This window comes from Crocuta crocuta, unplaced genomic scaffold (genome assembly GCF_008692635.1).
Source record: "Crocuta crocuta isolate KB4526 unplaced genomic scaffold, BGI_CrCroc_1.0 scaffold1067, whole genome shotgun sequence".
In the NCBI taxonomy this organism is placed as follows: Eukaryota; Metazoa; Chordata; class Mammalia; order Carnivora; family Hyaenidae; genus Crocuta; species Crocuta crocuta.
This window is the reverse complement of record NW_027529216.1, coordinates 62,367-66,704: the sequence shown is the minus strand read 5'-3', so window position 1 is coordinate 66,704 and position 4,338 is coordinate 62,367. Positions and strand designations below refer to the sequence as shown.

At 38.6% G+C, this 4,338-nt stretch overlaps 1 protein-coding gene across 1 annotated transcript in view; it reads left to right on the top strand.

Annotated features, from left to right (window-relative positions):
* The window catches only part of WNK3 (WNK lysine deficient protein kinase 3), a 132,802-nt gene that overhangs the window by 96,418 nt on the left and 32,046 nt on the right, over positions 1-4,338 (top strand). Inside the window, 1 exon segment of the mRNA XM_077758369.1 lies at positions 2,717-2,833. Coding sequence (XP_077614495.1) covers positions 2,717-2,833 — 117 coding nt within the window.

Sequence of the window (4,338 nt, the reverse complement as noted above, 5' to 3'; positions counted from 1 at the left end):
CGGGAGGTCTTGAACTCACAAGCCATGAGATTATGACCTGAGCCGAAGTCAGATGCTTAACTGACTGAGCCACCCAGGTGCCCCAAAGTGCACCTGATTTCTATACATTGATTTTGTATCCTGCAACATTTGTAAATTCATTTATCAGTTTTAGTAGTTTTTTGGTGGTTTTTCAGGTTTTTTACATAGAGTATCATGTTATCTGCAAATTGCAAAAGTTTTACTTATTTCTTGCCAATTTGGATTCCTTTTATTTCTTTTTGTGTCTGATGGCTGAGGCTAGGACTTCCAGAACTGTGTTGAATAAAAGTGGAGAGAGTACACATCCTTGACTTTTTCCTGACCTTGGGGGGATAGTTCTCAGTTTTTCACCATTGAACATGATATTATCTATGGATTTTTCATATATGGCCTTTACTATGTTGAGGTATGTTCCCTCTAAACCTAGTTTGTTGAGGATTTATATCATGAAAGGATGTTGTGCTATGTCATATGCTTTTTTGCATCTATTGAAATGATCATCTGGTTCTTATCCTTTCTCATGTTGATGTATGTATCACACTGATATATTTGCAAATATTGAGCCACCTTGCATTCCAGGAAAATTTCCACTTGATCGTGGTGAATGATTTTTTTAAATGTCTTATTGGATTCAGTTTGGTAGTATTTCGTTGGGTAGTTTTGCATCTATGTTCATCAGTGATTGTGGCTTATAGTTCTTTTTTTGTAGTGTCTTTATCTGGTTTTGTAATGCTGGTTTCATAGAATGAATTTGGAAGTTTTCCTTCCTCTTCTATTTTTTGCAATAGTTTGAGAAGTTGTATTCTCCTTATTTATTTATTTGTTTATTTAGGAGAGAGAGAGAGCACAAGCAGGGGAGGGGCAGATAGAGAAGTTGAGAGAAAGAATCCCAAGCAGGGTCAGTGCTGTAAGGGCAGAGCCCAATGTGGGGCTTGATCAACCTACAAACTGTGAGTTCATGACCTGAGCCAAAATCAAGAGTTGGATGCTTAACTGACTGAGCCACCCAGGTGCCCCATATTCTACCTTTTTTAAAACTTGATATATCATGTGCATTTTCCTGTGTCATTATGTAATTTTTCAGTAGCATAATATTTAAATCTTTTTTTCTTATTTTAAAGAGAGAGCGAGTGAGCAGGGGAGAGGGGCAGAGGAAGAGAGAGAGAGAATTTTAAGTAGGCTCATGCTCAGCTGGGGGCCTTATATGGGGCTTGATCCCTTGACCCTGGGATTATGACCTGAGCTGAAATCAAGAGTTGGATGCTCAACTCACTGAGCCACTCAGGTGCTCCAGTAATATAATATTTCAAATTGTTGCCTTAGATAGTCCCTTGTATAGAGATATCATATTTTAATCATTACTTCTGTTATTCTTCATTTAGATTGTTTCTATCAGTCTGTCTCTGTGTACCAGTCTGTTTCTTCTCTAACTTTCTGTCTTTCTTTCTCCTTTTGTCTGTATGTCTGTGCATATCTCTTTCTCTGTAGTAAACACTCTTGAACACAGACCTATATAAAGATCCCTGTTTTTTTTTTTTAAATGATTCATTCCTAGAAGTAGAATTAATAGGTGAAAAAATGACAAACAGAAAATCAAACATTCAAACTGAAAGAACAGGGCATCCTGGGTGGCTTAGTGGGTTAAGCGTCTGACTTTGGCTCAGGTCATGATCTTGCAGTTCGTGAGTTCGAGCCCTGCATGAGGCTCTGCACTGGTGGTGTGGAGCCTGCTTGGGATTCTCTCTCTCTTTCTCTCTCTCTCTCTCTCAAAATAAATAAATAAACTTTAAAAAAAATTAGAGAACAAAAGTGGTTGGCAGAGGAGAGGTTGTTGTGGGGGGCAATGTATAGCAAAGGGACTAAAGTCACTGACAGTGTAATAACGTTGTTTGGTGACAGATGGTGACTACATTTACCATGGTTAGCGCTGAGTAATGTGTGGAATTGTTAAACCAGTATGTTGTACACCTGAATCTAATATAACTGTATGTTAATTATACTTCAATTTAAATTAAATCANAAGGGGGAGAAGAAGGAGGGAAATAGTGGGGGAGAGGGAGAGAGGCAAACCCTGAGAGACTCTTGAATGTTGAGAACAAACTGAGGACTGATGGGTGTGGGGTGGGGATGAGGGAGATGGGCATGGAGGAGGACACTTGTGGGGATGAGCACTGGGTGTTATATCGAAACCCACTTGACAATAAACTATTTGTAAAAAAAAATATATCAATAAAACTAGTGAAAATATGTGAAGATTTAACAATTTTTAAAATGCATGTTGCTAGATTGCCATCCAGAAAGGTTGAACCAGTATACATTTCCATTACAGTGTGTTTTCTATTGCTTAAAGTGCCAATTTGTGGGATTAAGGGAATTTTAGAAATGAAGGACTAAACAAACTTGCATTTTGGCAAAATACAGCAACTCTTCTTACTTTTTTGTGTTTTCATAAAAGTTACATTTCTTTTCCATAGGATCACAACTCTAACTTATATTTTGCTAATTTAACTCTTGTATTTGTCATAGAATGGGTGTGAAGGTAGTATTTCAACAGGGAAAAACAATCTTCTTAGAATCTCAACAATTTAAGCTATTTTTCCATATATTGTATATAAGCTCATCTTGGTGTTCCTTGGTCCATTTGCAAGTAGAAGATGATAACTGACCCTTAAATTGGTGGAATTCTTGTGCCTAGGTGTCAACATCTGGAGACAACATGGTGGAGTGTCAGTTGGAGACACACAACAACAAGATGGTCACCTTCAAGTTTGATGCTGATGGTGATGCACCAGAAGATATTGCAGATTATATGGTAAGTACAATGAAACCAGATTACCTTCCCTCTGGCATTTTGTCTCTTTTTTCCCCTTATCCTTTCCCCTCATCTATTCAGAGCTATCTTATTTTAGGGTACCATTAGTTTTTAAAATTTGCACAAAGCTAAATTGCTTATGATCAAGAGTAAGTCACTGTACTTTCTTTCATTTCATTATATTTATCTCTAAAATATGAGGGGGGGTTATTAAAAGATTATCTACGTCAGTGATTCTTATCACCTTAAGAGCTTTTTAAAAAGAAATCCAGGGCGCCTGGGTGGCTCAGTCAGTTAAGCGCCTGACTTCGGCTCGGGGCATGATCTCACGGTTCGTGGGTTTGAGCCCTGTGTCGGGCTCTGTGCTGACAGCTAGCTCAGAACCTGGAGCCTGCTTGGGATTGTGTCTGCCCCCCCCTTCCCTCCCCTGCTCACATTCTATCACTCAAGAATAAATAAACATTAAAAAAAATCTATTGCCTGGGTCCCTAATTAATCAGAATCTTTGGAGTTAAGGACTAAGCATCAGCAGTTTATAAAATACTCCAGGTAATTCTAATGTGTTAGCTACTACACCATCTTACATATAGGTGTCAAGTAATGTTCATCATTTCATTTAGCTTTCTTTCTTTCTTTCTTTCTTTTTTCTTGAATTGTTAGGCTTAAGTTAGTAGTTTTGCCCTATTTTCATGGGAATAGGTAAGGGTGGCAGGAAGAGTACATAGTGCTTTTCTTTCTGCCAACTNTTTTGAGAGAGAGAATGTGAGCAGGGGACAGGCAGAGAGAGAGGGAGACACAGAATCTGAAGCAGGTTGCAGGTTCTGGGCTGTCAGCACAGAGCCCAACGCAGAGCTCAATCACACAAATCGTGAGATCATGACGTGAGCTGAAGTTGGACACTTAACTGACTGAGCTACCCAGGCGTCCCCAGAATTAAACATTTTAAAAGTTAATGTTTGGGGCACCTGGGTGGCTCTGTCGGTTAAGCGTCCGACTCCGGCTCAGGTCATCATCTCACGGTTCGTGGGTTCGAGCCCCTCGTTAGGCTCTGTGCTGACAGTTCAGAGCCTGGAGCCTGTTTCAGATTCTGTGTCTCCTTCTCTCTCTGACCCTTCCCCACTCATATTGTCTCTCTCTCTCTCAGAAATAAAGAAAACACATTAAAAAAAAAAAAGTTAATGTTGTCAGTCTGCCTCTTGTTTAACATAATATTTTATGAACTGTCTCCAGGCCATGCTTTGTCATCTTTAGAGATGTTTCATTTTGTGATTTGTGATTTAATAACTTTTGGGTTTGGACATCCTAGTTTTAAAAATAAACATTGTCTCAGTTACATTCCTCAAATGATAATTTATAGAATGCGAGATATATATATTTTTTAATGCTGGCTTCTTCTCTGGTAGGTATCATCAATCTGACAAACATCAGTGGTCTCCAAATAGAATAATTTAATGTACTATGTAGCACTTTAGTGCTGTTCATTTTTTAATTCTGTTGTGGCATTT